The sequence below is a fragment of the Pleurodeles waltl genome, chromosome 10 (genome assembly GCF_031143425.1).
Source record: "Pleurodeles waltl isolate 20211129_DDA chromosome 10, aPleWal1.hap1.20221129, whole genome shotgun sequence".
NCBI lineage: Eukaryota > Metazoa > Chordata > Amphibia > Caudata > Salamandridae > Pleurodeles > Pleurodeles waltl.
Genome location: NC_090449.1, coordinates 950,578,157 through 950,591,986, shown reverse-complemented (window position 1 = coordinate 950,591,986; position 13,830 = coordinate 950,578,157). Strand labels below are relative to the sequence as shown.

The following is a 13,830-nucleotide window of genomic DNA, read 5'->3' as shown; positions in this document are numbered from 1 at the left end:
CTCCTGATTGTCACCCTTGTGTCCCACACAGTCACCCTGTCCACTCTGAACTGCCATTGCTCCCCTTCCTATGTCCCCTTGGACAATGCACCTCTGCTACAAACAGACTGGAACAATACCCTGGACTTTCCTCCATTATCACCCCATCCCCTTACACTTGCCCTTCTATATTTTAGCACTTCAATAAACACCCTTGAAAAAAAAGAAGTCTGGAGTATGTCATATTTTCAATTATGTATTCATGTTGTGCAACATGCAGCATGCCACTACTATCTGCCAGACCTTCTTGGGTGAGTAGCACAGGTATCCACCTGTTAGATGGAGGCACCAGAACCTGGCCTTCAGGAGGCCAAAGGTTCTTTCAATTATCCTTCTGGTTCACCCATGTGCCTCATTATAATGTTCTCCTGTCCTTGTCCTGGCGTTCCTCACAGGGGTCAGCAGCCATGATAGGTTTGGGTAACCAGAGCCACCTGCAAATATTGAGGGACAACATTTAGCCACACTCTATCCTATATGGCCCACACCATACCCATACACCAACATATACTGGGTAGGAACCAGGGCACACCTATTAGCCACACACTGTGTCTCTGTAGTTGGCCCATTACATTTGGGATGCTGCTATTCCGTAGGACAAAGGCATCATGCACTGACCCAGGATACTTAGCATTTATGTGGGAGATGTACTGGGCCGCAAGGCACACCATCTGTACATTCATTGAGTGGAAACTCTTCCAATTTCTGAACACCTGTTCATTCTGATGAGGGGGACGAATGCAATATGTGTTCCATCAATCGCCCCAATTATGTTGGGGATATGTCCCATTGCATAGAAGTCAGCCTTCACTGTGGCCAAATCTTCAACCTGGGGAAATACAGTGTAGCTGCACATGTGTTTAATCAGGGCAGACAACACTCTTGTCAGGACTGTAGAGAACATTGGCTGTGACATTCCTGCTGCCAAGCCCACTGTCACTTGACTTGGAAAGAACCAGTTGCCAGGAAATGGAGAACTGATAGCATTTGCACAAGAGGGGGGATCCCAGTGGGGTGATGGATAGCAGGGATCAGGTCAGGCTCCAATTGGGCACACAGCTCTGTGATTGTGGCCCTGTCCTGTCTATAGGTGAGGATAATATGCCTGTCCTCCAGTGTTGCCAAGTCCACCAGGGGTCTGCTCACGGGGGTATGTCTCCATCTCCTATTCATCCGCAGCGGTAGCAATCTATGGGGCAAAAGAGTGAGGACCCGGTCACAAACTGAACAATGGAGCTACAACAGAACTTTGCATGCTGTTAACTTGTAATAGGTAAGTGTGATTTGTCCATTATGTCCTAATTTCACCACAGCAATTTTCGAGGGCCTGCCCCCCCCCCCCGAAATGGCGTCCGTCTGTCCTGTGTGGAGGGACAGGTGGAAGTGAGGTAATTCCGCTGACGTTCTGCACCGTTGCGGGAGGCGGTCAGGAACCGCCGTGCAATTCCTCTTTGGTTGACATTGGGCCCTATGGGATACAGTGGCCAATGGTGATGTACGCCGGCAGTGACGTTATGTACCACCGCGTACGTGACTGCCATTTTCTAATTGATCCCTCACTTGCTTCCTGATTAACCACAGGAGAGGACCTACACTGCATGTGCTGCTGTGACCTGTGTCTGGAACCTACCATGGCCCATGTAACTGGGGAAAGGGCCCCAGCCTTCACTCCGGAGGAGTTGGAAAGACTTGTGGATGTGGTCCTACCCCAGTATGGAATGCTGTATGGGTCTCCAAACCAACAGGTGAGTAAACTGTGGGCACGATGCATGTGGCATGAATGCTTGGAGGGGTGTGTGTGAAGGCCTCATATAAGACGGGTGGGTGGATGTCCTCTGGGCTGCGAATAGGTTGTGTGCTGGGCCATGTGCATGTAAATCGAGATGTGAAGGGGAATGGTGGACCATAGTTGTAACAGGCAGGACTGTTTGTTTAAATATATTTTCCTGTGTGCATTTTCTCTGCAGGTCAGCGCCCATCAAAAGAAGGGTATATGGCATGCCATCTCCAAGGAGGTGCGGACCCTGGGGGTCTATGGCAGACAGAGCACCCACTGTCGCAAACGGTGGGATCTGAGACACTGGGCACGGAAGACGGCGGAGGCCCAGCTGGGGATGGCCTCCCAACGAGAAAGAGGTGCCCGTCAAACCCTGACCCTCCTGATGGCCCGCATACTGTCAGTGGCCTATCCTGAGCTAGACTGGCGCTTGAGGGCATCACAACAGCCACAATGGGGTGAGTACAATGCCCATCATTGCAACTTACGGCTGGTGGGCGTGTATCTGGGTGGGGGATGTGTGTCAGTGGGTACCCCTAGGCTAAGCCTGACAGTGCTGCAGTTGGTGGTTTGTGCCTCTCCCCATGCCTTGGCTGCTAACTATTTCTCTGGTAGTGCTATGGCATATTGCGTAGGCCTGTTACCTGTGTGAGGGTGCTGTGTACCCCAACGGTGGTGTTGGTGCAGCCATTGACCAAGTGTATCCTTTGTCTCCCCTCCTTTTTGTTTTGTCATCCTGTCCTTAAGTGCATTAGCATCATCTGGCGGAGGAGCAGAGGCACCGGCGACAGAGGGAGCTGCATCCTACAGGACCCAAAAGGCAGAGTCCATCGACGCTGAGGGCACCAGTGGGACGGAGAGCAAGGGGAGCACCAAGGCGGAGACTGGAGGGGACAGTTCAGACACAGATACCTCCTGCGATGGAAGCTCCCTGGTGGTGGCGGACACTTCTGTGACCTCCCCAGCTACAGGTACCACCGCCACCCACCGTACCATCACCGCCCTCCCAGCAGCCCCTCAGCGAGTTGCCCATGCCCGCTCACCCAAGAGGTTGGGCATCTCCTTCATCCCAGGCACCTCAGGCCCTGCCCCAGTTAGGCCTGCTACCCTGAGTGAGGAGGCTATTGTCCTCCTGAGATCCATCTCTGTGGGGCAGTCAACCATTGTTAATGCCATCCAGGGCCTGGCAGCCCAGATGCAACAGACAAATGCATTCCTGGAGTGCATTCACACTGGATTGATGGCCCAACAGAGATCAATCCAGGCTCTGGCCTCCTCTCTGATGGCAGCCATTGTCCCTGTTTCTACCCTCCCCCTCCAACTTCCTTTTTCTAGTCCCATTCTCCTCATCCCCAACCCATCCCAAGCACACAGGCAGATGAGCATGCACCCAGGACAACACACAGGAGTGGTACAGGCAAACACAAGCACCACACTTCATCCCACAGGCACTCACACAAACACCATCCAGATGCAGACACACCAACATCCACTATTTCCACTGTCTCCCCCTCCTCCTCCTCCTCCTCCCACCCAGTTACGTCCACACTCACACCTGCATGCACTACATCATCATCCACTTCCAGCATTGCCACCACACCAAGCAGAACACACACCTCACTGGCAGACACCTCCACAACAGCCATGCACACGACCCCTGTGTCCTCTCCCACTATGTCTATCCCACCCCAAGGTACACAAACACAAGCAAGCAGACACCCAACTGCCATGCACCTCACAACAGCATACAGCCCATGTACCTGCACCCGAAAGTAGCAGACAGACACCTCCAACAACCAGTCCCTCTTCCTCCACTCCCATTCCTTCTCCCTCTTCCTGCCACATTGTCCCTAAAAAACTGTTCCTATCTACCATTGACCTCTTCCCTACCCCTACCCCTGTCCTACATGCATAGGCAGGGTAGGAAGAATCCAGCCAAGCACCTCTGCCACCCAGGCCACGGGGTGAGTCACCACACCCACTTGTGGTGGAAAAAGATCCAGGCCACATGTCCTGAAGGTGAAGGAGCCTGCACCAGGCAGCCTTAAGGGAAAGGAGCCTTCCCCAGCTGACAGGAAGAGAAAGGAGCCTGCACCAGCAGGCAAGAAAGGAAAGGAGCCTGCCCAAGCTGCCAGGAAGATCAAGGAGCCTGCAAGAGCAGGAAGGAAGACCAAGGGGCCTGGGGCAGGAACTGTGACGGAGCCCCCACCACCAACCATGGTTGTGCAGCCATCCGAGGTTGCAGGGGATGGGCAGGAGCCCCCCCCCAGCAGCAGCACCACCTCCATTGAGAAGCTGTCCAAGGTTGCAGGGGAAGTTCCATCTCCAGGCTGAGGTGCCCCCCGTCCCCTGCCCCCTGAGGAGCCTGCCTCTTTACCAACTGATGCCCCTGCAGTGTTCTCTCCGTCTTGATGCAGGTGACATGTGTGGCCCTGGACTTTGGCCTGTGCCCATGTGGCCTACGAACATTGTGGACTGGGATGTGTCCCTTTTTGTGTACATATGTATATATCTATTATCTTGCCTATCTTATTTTTCATGCTGTGATGATCTCATTACATTCACTTTTTCGAAATCGTTTTGTCCTTGCATTATTCATCCGAGTTACGGGGTCAATTTTTTTTGTAATGCAGCTGATTGTGTGTGTGGTGTTGGGGGTGTGTGGTGCATGTGTGTGTCACTCTCTTTTTCCTCCCCCCCTCCCTTGTGTGCTAGGCATCTGTACTCACTGTCGTCATCTTCGCCGTCGTTGGTGTTCGTGGTAGAGCAGAACGCAGAAGATCATGGGGAACTCATGTAGTTCCAGCTCTATGGCGGTGTGGTTCTTCCCTGTGTCTCCAATGTTGAGTCCTTTCACTTCTGTGCAGTGTTTCTGCCAGGCTTTTGATATCATTGGTACTGCCCCGGAAAAGGTGGTGGATTGTCTTGTCATAATATGGTGGGCAGAACTTTGACTTCCGCCGGGCTGTAGGCGGCTACCACCGTGGTGGCTGTTGTTTCCGCCCTGGTAGTCGGTGTGGTACATTGGCTGTCTTTTGGAGATCTTTCCCCATGGTCATAATTTGGTAGTAGTTACTGCCAGCCTGTTGGCTGTATTACCACCACTTTATCACCGACCGCTAGGGTTGTAATGAGGGCCTCTGTTTTTTCTTCTCAGAACTAGGTACAGAAAGTGTTTTGAAATCTGTATGTGTTCAAGGATATATAGGTTATCAAGATCTAAGAATGTTCACTGCAGTCTCTAGCTCCTCTGTATTTATTGGAATCCTCACCTACAAGGCTAAACATTTTTGCTATCATTTGTCCTACTTAGCTATGAGGCAGCTGTGCAGGGCAATCAGCAAGTCCATTCCAACAGTGTATCTGGAGTAACCTAGAAACCTTTGTTCAGTAATCAGAAATGTATTCAAGATCCAAAGCTGCAACAAAGTCTGTGGGACCCACCTTGACACAATACAATAAAAGAACTGCTTTACTATAGAATATTGTTTTTACTCAATGGTATGTAATTTGCATGGTTAAAAGAAACTAACAAATCTGTTATACAAAGTTACTTCAGTAACCTCTGTTCAAGTTGGTATCTGGACCTTACATTCTCACACTCTAGTTCCTCTGAGTTCCGAGATGGCAGACATCAGTGTTTGCTTTTAAGTGCTCCATTCTCCATGTGTGCCAAAGGAAGGGTTGCTAACAAAACAACGCTTGGGGACATTCCCACCTACTGTGCTAAGAGCCAGTCTTATGCCTAGCTCCCACACTGAAGAGTTGTCACAACACCTTAGTTAAGTATGAAGAGGATATGCCTTTCTATGTTGGAAGCTGCCTGAAAATTAGCCATGCTGTGGAAATCAGCCAAACCTCTCCTACCAAGTCCTTCAGCATTGATATTGGCTATTCAAGGCAGTTCTAAACAGGCCTTTGCATACTACTGCAACTGAATTTTTAACGTATTCTTAAAGTAATTTGGAAGAAAGTGCAACTCAATTATCATATTGTAAGAAACTGTGTTACTGGTGGACTCTGTTTAACGCACTCATCAAGCAGCAACCACAATCCTAGCCAGGATAAGGCACAAGCAAACCCCAAATTAACCTGTGCTCAATCCCCTGGTGGCTTGGAACAGAGTAACCAGGCCTAACTTTGCAACACTGCAAACAGTAAAACTGAAAACACCACACAAAAGATCCCACAGTAAGTTAAAAAATAGAGCTTAATTTAGGGAATAACACAAGACCAAAATGACAAATCTCCGATCCAGAGTTATTTTTAAAGAATAAACTACAAAATAGCACCTAAAAGCATACAGAGTCCACTGTGGCTACCTGGTCATGCCAGACTGGGTCAAAGTCAAACGTTCAGGCTGACCACAATGGAGCATCGGTCAGATGGAGTCCCAGAATAGTACTGCAGAAGCTTTACTTTCTTAGGTTTTGTGCCAAGAGTCCCATTCGCATTGGAGAGGGTCATGAGGAGCAAGAAGGGCATTGTGTGTGGTAGTTAGCGTGGTGCAAACAGAAGGCTAGGTGTCGCGGACAGGGGGCTGGATCATCACAGTGGTGGTCCCCCTCAGGTTGTTAATTCCGCTGTGTGAATAGGCGGGCTAGTGGTGGCACACACTGACTTTTGGTGTGAGCGGCACTCTGATAGTGTGAATGGGCCCGTTCGCAGTCACAAAGAACACAAACCCATGAATTCAAGAGCTTGAGAGCCACACCAAGGGTCCAGGTCCTGAGAGGCACCACTAGGGAGTTAGGAACTCACTGAAGATGGATCCAGGAACTGTTGGGGAGCCTTTTATGTCCCTGAGTCTTAGATCAATAGGCTAGCAGACTAGCCCTTTAGGTCACTCTGTGGTCCTTGTTTCAAGATGGGTTACAGGTCCAGCTTCTCATTCCCCGGCAAGCGAGCAGTGGGCAGGAGGTCAGCAGGGCAAGAACTCCTTCACCGTAGCAATCCAGCAGAGTTGCAGGCCTTGTAGCAGCACAGTAGTCCTTCTTTCTGGCAGAGTACCCACAGGCTCAAAAGTGTACTGAAAAGTTGGTGCCTGAAGTATGTCTTTTATAGGCTGGTGACCTGGTTCTGGAAGGTGGGAGAAGCTTCTATATAGTGGCTTTAAAGTACATGGAATTCCCTGCCTCCCCTGCCCTGCATCCAAGCTGGTTGAAGTGACAATGCAAGGTTGTTAGGCCCTTTGTGTGAAGGCAGAGAACAGGCTATTCCAGTGTAGGTGGGGGTTTGCTCAGCTTCCCCATCCTGCCAGCAAGTGGCTCCTCAGGCACACACAACCCCTCAATTGTTTGAATGTCTGGAGGAATTCACAAAGTTGAACTATCAGTTACACCCAGTCATGTGACCCAGGCAAGGCTATAGGCACTCAAGGGATAAGGGCAGAAAAATGCCAACTTTCTGAAAGTGACACTTTTATAGTGTAATCCAGGAACTACCAGGAGCATATAAAACTTAAATGTACATGTTAAAATATACCGCACCCTGCCGTTGGGGCTGCCAAGGGCCTACATTAGGGGTGACAAGTGTATAAAAAAAGTAAGGTTTGGGCCTGGCAAAAGGTATATTTTTCTAGGTTGACATGGCACTTATAACTGCCACACAGACTCTGTAATGGCAGGCCTGAGACATTTTTGAAGGGCTACTTAAGTGGGTGGTACAATCAGTGCTGCAGGCCCACTAATAACATTTAACTTACAGGCTCTGGGTACATGCAATACCACTTAACTAGGGGCTTGCATGTAAATTAACTATGCCAGTTGGGTACAAGCCAATACTACCATTTTCAAGCAGAGAGCACAAGCACTTCAGCACTGGTTAGAAATGGTAAAGTGCCAAAAGTCCTAAAACAACAAAAATAGGTTCATAAAACATGAGGAGGAGAAACAAAACATTAAGGGGAAGACCTCCCTATGGCTGATAGATCTACAAAGTGTCCTCCCCAGCTGAAAGTGGGGAAAACTACCACACTCCTTGGGAGTTCTCTTCGCTAAGGAGGAAAAACCTAGAGAGACCATCAGCATTGGTGTGGTTGGACCCCGGGCGGTGTTCCACCACAAAGTACAGTCCCTGTAGGGAAAGGACCACCTCAATAATTTGGATTTCTACCTCTCATTTGCTTACGCCATCTGAAGGGCCTGTGGTCTATCTGAACCTGGGGGTGAATCATAAAGAAGTAGGCTCTCAGCTTCTTCAGTGTCCAGACCACAGCAAAGGCTTCTCTCTCAACAGCACTCAACCTTTATTCCCTGGAAAGTAGCCTCCTAGAGATGAATGCTACAGGTTGATCCAGACCCTCCTCATTTAGCTGTGATAGGATGGACACATACCATGCTCTGAGGCATCTATATGGACAATAAACTGCTGGGGAAAGTCAGGGGCTTTGAGTACAGGGGCTGTGCACATGGGCCATTTTAGGGAGTCAACAGCTTTCTGACAGGTCTCTGTCCATATCACCTTCCTGGGCTGTTTCTTGGAAGTCAGCTCAGTCAAGGGGCACCAAAGGTGCCATACCTCTTGAAAAACCTCCTGTAATTCCCAGTGAGGCCAAGGAAGGTACTCACTTCTGTTTTAGTATTTGGTGGCTCCCAGGCCAGGATAAACTCTATTTTGGACTGGACGGGCTGTACCGTAAACCCACCTACCAGGTGTTCCAAGATCACCACAGACCCGTGCCCTATCTGGTACTTGCTGGCATTGATAGTCAGGCCTACCTGTTGCAGGCCCTGAAGCACTTCTTGCAGATAAAATAGGTTTCCTTCCTGGTGCTGCAGAAGACAGCTATGTAATCTAAATTAGCAGCACTGAAGGCCTCCATTACAGCCAAGACCTAGTTCATCAGCTTCTGGAAGGTGGCAGGGGTGTTATTGTGCCCAAAGGGCATCACCTTAAACTGAAAGTGGCCCTCTGAGGTGGAGAAGGCTGGCCTTTCTTTATCCCCCTTGGTCACAGCAATCTGCCAGTACCCTGAATTCAAATCTAAAGTCAGCTCTGGGGAAGGAGTATACATCAGTCATTGTGAATGAGTAGAGTCCCCAGTACTCAACACAAAACCTGAGTTCATGGGCTGGGCCCAGTGGGGTTGCCTTAGATACCAGCACCACTGGACTGGGCCAGGGACTACTGAATTGCTCAATGACCCCCAATTCCAGCATCTTAGGGCCAGATGTACAAAGGATTATTCTGGTTGCAAACAGCCAAATTTACAGAATCAGGCCAGTTGTGGCCAGAAAAATGATTTTTGGTATGTACAAAGCCTATTTGCAATTGGATAATGTATAACTGAATTGCAAACTGGGTTTGCGATTCGGTATTCGGAAGGGGAGTGTTTAGGTCATCCCTTCCTAATACTGAAACACAGTGGTATGTGTGAATGTTTTGCAACTGAAATGCAGTCACAAAACATTCGCAATTTACTGCCTACTTCAAGTAGATGATAACCCACTCGCAAATAGGAAGGGTCCTCACGGTACCCCTTTCCCTCTGTGAATGTTTGTAAAAACATTTTTTAAGATCAGGCAGTGGTTCTCATGCATCTAGATTTCATTTTCAGGTAAATGAGCTGTGTTTTATTTTTTTAAAGATTGCTTTATTTAAAAGAAATCACAGACATGGTGGTCTGCTGACCTCAGCAGGCCACCATACCTGTGAGTTTAGCAATTCCCAATAGATTGCAAACCAAGACCTACCTGATTAATGTTCATAAGGTACGTCTATTTGCGACCCACTGAGAATCGCAAAATGTGTGACAGACACATTAGTACACGGGTGTTTGGAATGACCAAATAGTGAATCGTACAAATTTGCTATTTGGTAATTAGAAATGATTACCTATGTACATCTTAGTGACGTCTGCTTTGAAGCTGTCCCTCACTTTGTTAGACAGCCTGTACATTTTGTTTTTGACAGGCAGGCAGTCCCAATATCTATATCACAGGTACACATATGTGTAAGCCCGGGGGTGAGGGAAAATAGGGAAACAAACTGTTCTAGTAACTGGTGACAGTCGCTCCGCTGCTCTGGGGTCAGGATAGGGGAGAGGTTGACACCTTCCACTAACCTATTCTTCTCTTTAGATGACAGGAGATCAGGGAGAGGTTCAGTCTCCTCCTCCGATACATTTTCCGTCACCAGGAGTATGATGTCCTCAGACCTCTCTTAGTGAGGTTTGAGGTGGTTGGGATGGAGTGCCCTTAGGGGGTAACTGGGGGTCTTGAAATTCACTAGGTAGGTGAGCTCTTCCTTCCTCTCTACCATCTCAACAGGCCAGTCCAGTGATCCTGGAAAGCTCTGGGCTCTACTCGCACCATCACCTACACTTTCTGCCCAGGTTGAAACTCCACAGGAGTAGCCATCTGGTCATTCTACTGCTACATAACCTCCTGGCTAGCTTCCAAGTTCTTAGAAGCTTTCTTCCAGAACGTGGCCATCTAGTTCCTGAAGGCTAGCACATAGCTAACCATATTCTGGGTCAGGTTCTTGGGAGCTTGCACCCAACCCTCCTTGACCACACTGAGAGGTCCTCTTACGGGGTGGCCATACAAATGTTCAAATGGGATAAAGTCTACTCCCTTCTGTGGTGCATCTCGGTAAGCAAAAAAGCAGGCAAAGTAAGAGGAAGTCCCACTTCCACCTCATGGGCTCAGGAAGGTCCATAATCATGCCCTTAAGTGTCTTGTTTAATCTTTCAACAAGATCATTTGACTGTGGATGGTAGGGTGTGAAGAGCCTGTAGGCAACTCCACACTCCTCCCATTTAAACTTAATGTATGGAGACACAAAGTTGGTGCCCCTTTCTGATACCACTTTCTAGAGGAAACCTATTGTGATGAAAATTCCCCACTAGGGTGCTAACCACTACAGGTGCAGTAACGGACTTCAGAGGGATGGCCTCTGAGTACTTAGTGGCATGGTTTAGCACGACTAGGACACATTTACTGCTTAAGGCTGTCTTGGGGTCCAAGGGTCATATAATATCAATTCTCACCCTCTCTAAGTGTGTCCCAAAAAGAGGCATGGGAGTCAGGTGAGCGTTTAACTTTTTTGCAGTCTTGCCACTAACCTGGCAGGTGAGACAAGTCCTTCAATTGACAGCAATGACTGTCCCCATCTGGGGCCAATAAAAGTGGGTGACAAGCCTGTCAAAGGTCCTGTACTGCCCCAGATGGGATCTCATGAGAAAAATCCAGAAGGAAGGCCCTGTAACATTTGGGAAGTACCAACACAGAAGTTGACCCATGCTCAGGAGCCTTAGGCTCACTATTTAGGAGGTCATTCTCCCAATAAATGAGGTGATATTCAGAGGTGTCAGCAGCTGTCTGGGCTTCTACTTGCCACCTTATACCCTCCAGGGTTGGGCACTCCTCCTTTGCCTTACAGGACCCCTCGATGGTGGGCTCTCCTTCTACTTGCCATCCATCAAGGTCAGGTAGGGTACCAAGGCAGATAATATCCTTCCCATTAAGCTCTGTGGTGGCCTCCTCCAGTGCCCTATCCACTTGGGCTGGGGAACATACAGAGACTGGCTTCCCATGCCTCTTGCCCTTCCCTTTCCTGGCAGCTGTCTGGGCCATTCTTCTAGATTCCAGACCTTCCTGTTTCCCCACATGAGCAGCCAAGAGCCTGGGGGTCACATAGATCCACTCAGGCGACCCTAGCATTTCCGGTATGATCTGACCTCCACTTCCTTCCAGACAGTATGCTTCAAGTCATTCCAAAACAGACAGTCCATGAGTATAGCAGGGATAACAGCAACTTTCAGATGACCTGAGACCCTTCCCCTCCCCACTTATAGGGAACAAGAGCCACATGGCAGTGGATCTCCCGGTAGTCTGCTACCACAACCTCATGAAATGTATTAGGTATCCCCTGCTCACAGGATACCAGATGACACTTCACAGTAGTTATACTGGTTCATGTGTCCATCAGAACCTCTACCTTCTGCCCTTTGAAGGTGACTTACTACCTAACTTTTGAAGTATTGGCAGGCATGTGGGCTTTAGGCACCATCTCAGCATCACACAGGGACACTAGGGTGACCAAACTAGTCTCCCTCACACTAACTGGGGCCATCTCCTCCCTAAGCACCACACTGGCTATCCCCTGGGACTGCTGACTACTTTGGAGGTGCCCTCTTAGAACACTTGGCATCTCTCTTCATGTACCTATACTCATAGCACTCATAGCACTTTGGGACAATTTTTCCAGTTTTCCTATCTGTGAAGCCTTTCTTCTGGTAGCCAGATTGGGATACTTTCCCCATTGAACTGTTTTGGGGGCCTTGAGAGAACTCCTTGGTTTTATTGTTTTCTCATCCCCAACGACAGAGTCAGGTGGAACAGGAATGACTTTAGAAAAACAAAAAGCCAATCAGGGAGGATTTACAACTCAAATTGGTCTTAGATATAGGATGGAAGAATACACCAAATCAGTGCTGATCGCCAATGTAACAATCATAATGGGGCACAGGCAAGCCCCCAAAAAGTCTGTGCTCAACCCCCTGGTAGTGTGGTACAGAGCAGTCAAGCTTAACTTAGAGGCAATGTGCAAAGTATTTGTGCAACACAAATTTCTTACACACATCAATTACAAAAGTTTAGGTTTCAGGTAAACTACAAATGTGTCTTAAAAGGCTGCAAGTAGTCCTTGAGTCCAATACCAGTGAAACTTGATCCACCCATTTATGCTTACAGCGACTCTGAGCAGGTGAATTATATTCCAGTTGCAATTTTTGCAGCATGTTTGCCAACAGACTGAAAGTACATAGCAATAATCCATTCATGATATTACAAACACCATTACAAAGTTCATTCTAACACAAAAGCAGATGTAGGGCAACAGTATTTTCTTCGTCCACAAGTGAAAGAAGCTCACTTAAGAGAGAGAGTTAATGCTGGAGAAGGTAGATCATTTTTACATCAGTTCTTGTTTCACCTGATTTCTTTATAAATGTTCAAAAGACAGAAGGACTTAGATTCGAAAACTTCAAAGCAGAGTTCAAGCAACTTTGAATAGTTAGGATTCGCAGTGACAAACGTGGCACATCATGAAGCTGTAAACAAGTATAGTAGCAAAGCAAACAAACATGAATTATAATAATACTTTATATTTTCTTTGTCATGGAAAATATATGACCACCAATAAAATGAATTACCTCATTTCCATGGGGGATTTGAAAATGTTGCTGTGTAGTTGTCAGGATATCCTCCATTTCCTTATGAGAAAGGTAACCAGAACCTTCAGATTGCCTTAAATTTAGAATACTATGAATATAGTATCTATAGTCTGTATTACTGATATGGGTCTTAGAAATGCAAAGGTCCTTTGGATATAGAAGGTAGTAGAGCAGTATAATAGATATGCGATGAAATATTTCTTCACTTAGATAGCCATCCATATCCACACCAGCCATTAATGCCAAAGCTCCTGGTTCCAGACACTGCAAAATATATATATATATTATGAAAAACTGTTTTTAAATATTTCAAAATGAATTCAGTCTTAATTGAGCAGATGACATGGGAATTAAGGAAACATATATTTAAATTTTAACCATGCATGCTAGAAATAAAAGACCTAGAGAATATTGCACTAAAAGGAAACTAAAATGTCTATCCAGAGACAAGATAGGAAGAGAAGATGATGCTTAGACAATGAAATAAAGACATGCGGTGTATGGATCACTGCCAGCACCTATTGGAACAGCTGGAGTGAATCTCTGACTGCGACTTATGCCTAAAACCTCAATAGGAAAAAAGGATTTGAATTACTTTAAACTGCAACATTAATGCCTACAAGAGTCTCTTTTGCTCCAAAAATTGTTTTGCAGTTTACCTCCATGTCTCACTTCCAAGACATATTCAAAGGAGTTCAACCAACTTACTATTTTTATATAGGGCAGGGATTTAAGTTTATTTGATATCATGGTTCCCCAGTATTGTGGAACGCTGCAATACACCATCTACTTTATAATACTTTTGTTTAGGAAGACCAAAAGAAGGCACCCCAGT

At 47.4% G+C, this 13,830-nt stretch overlaps 1 protein-coding gene across 1 annotated transcript in view; it reads right to left on the bottom strand.

Moving 5' to 3' along the window:
* The window catches only part of SLC39A12 (solute carrier family 39 member 12), a 340,836-nt gene that overhangs the window by 246,990 nt on the left and 80,016 nt on the right, over positions 1–13,830 (bottom strand). The window contains exon 3 of the mRNA XM_069211762.1: positions 12,975–13,259. Within this exon, the coding sequence (XP_069067863.1) occupies positions 12,975–13,259 (285 nt within the window). The remainder of the gene's footprint in view (positions 1–12,974; positions 13,260–13,830) is intronic.